This window comes from Pyxicephalus adspersus, chromosome 1 (genome assembly GCF_032062135.1).
Source record: "Pyxicephalus adspersus chromosome 1, UCB_Pads_2.0, whole genome shotgun sequence".
NCBI classification, from domain to species: domain Eukaryota; kingdom Metazoa; phylum Chordata; class Amphibia; order Anura; family Pyxicephalidae; genus Pyxicephalus; species Pyxicephalus adspersus.
In genome coordinates, this window is record NC_092858.1 from 4,766,113 (window position 1) to 4,766,871 (window position 759).

At 43.3% G+C, this 759-nt stretch overlaps 1 protein-coding gene across 1 annotated transcript in view; it reads left to right on the plus strand.

The window, feature by feature from the left end:
- Positions 1 to 759, plus strand: part of PLEKHB1 (pleckstrin homology domain containing B1) — a gene marked incomplete in the record, with an annotated part of 12,674 nt that overhangs the window by 7,861 nt on the left and 4,054 nt on the right. The window contains 1 exon segment of the mRNA XM_072401082.1: positions 27 to 66. Within this exon segment, the coding sequence (XP_072257183.1) occupies positions 27 to 66 (40 nt within the window).

Below are 759 nucleotides of genomic sequence, written 5' to 3' on the forward strand. Positions count from 1 at the left end.
CTGACTGTTGTGCTCTTTCCATACAGAGCTTGGAAAACGGCCCTCCAGGACATGAGGTCCAATCCGGTGAGCTGTGCTTTGTGTTTTTCAGGACTTCAATGGTTGAGGCTTCTTCTATGTACACTGCTGGGAATATTGTGGGCAACACAAAATATATCATTTTCACAGAAATGTATTCTGCTCCGATATGAGCTCTGATACAATCTATAGTTGTAGATTTACTGAAGTAATGATGAGAACAAGATACAGATATTGCAGAGTGTTGGAGGATTGGAATATTGGTGGGATCACATCAGGCTGCAGCCAATCACAACACTGGGACAGTCACAGGACCAGACGATGGGTCCCATCCAAATGCTGGACCCCAGACCAAGGGAAGATCAGGAAGAGCTTACAATCTATTAGGGAATACAGGAGGATAAAGAAGGTAGAAGAGCTTACAATCTAAGAGGTGGGAAATATGGAAAACAATAGAAGGGGGATATGGAATAGAGTGTGGTGGTAGTAGTGAAGAGTTAAGAAAGGAAGCTAGGCAGGTAAGTATGAAAAGTTGAGCTCTATGCAATGTGCAGAAAGTAGGATCAAGTAGGAGGAAGAAGAGAGTTGCGGAGCGTGGGGGCAGTCATAGAGAAGTCTTGGAGCCATGCATAGGAAGAGGCTATGAGTGAGGAAGTCATTAGTATTGTGTGTGTGTATATATTGTGTGTGTATTGTATTGTGTTGTGTTGTGTATTTGTATCTACACATCGCTGCCTGTGT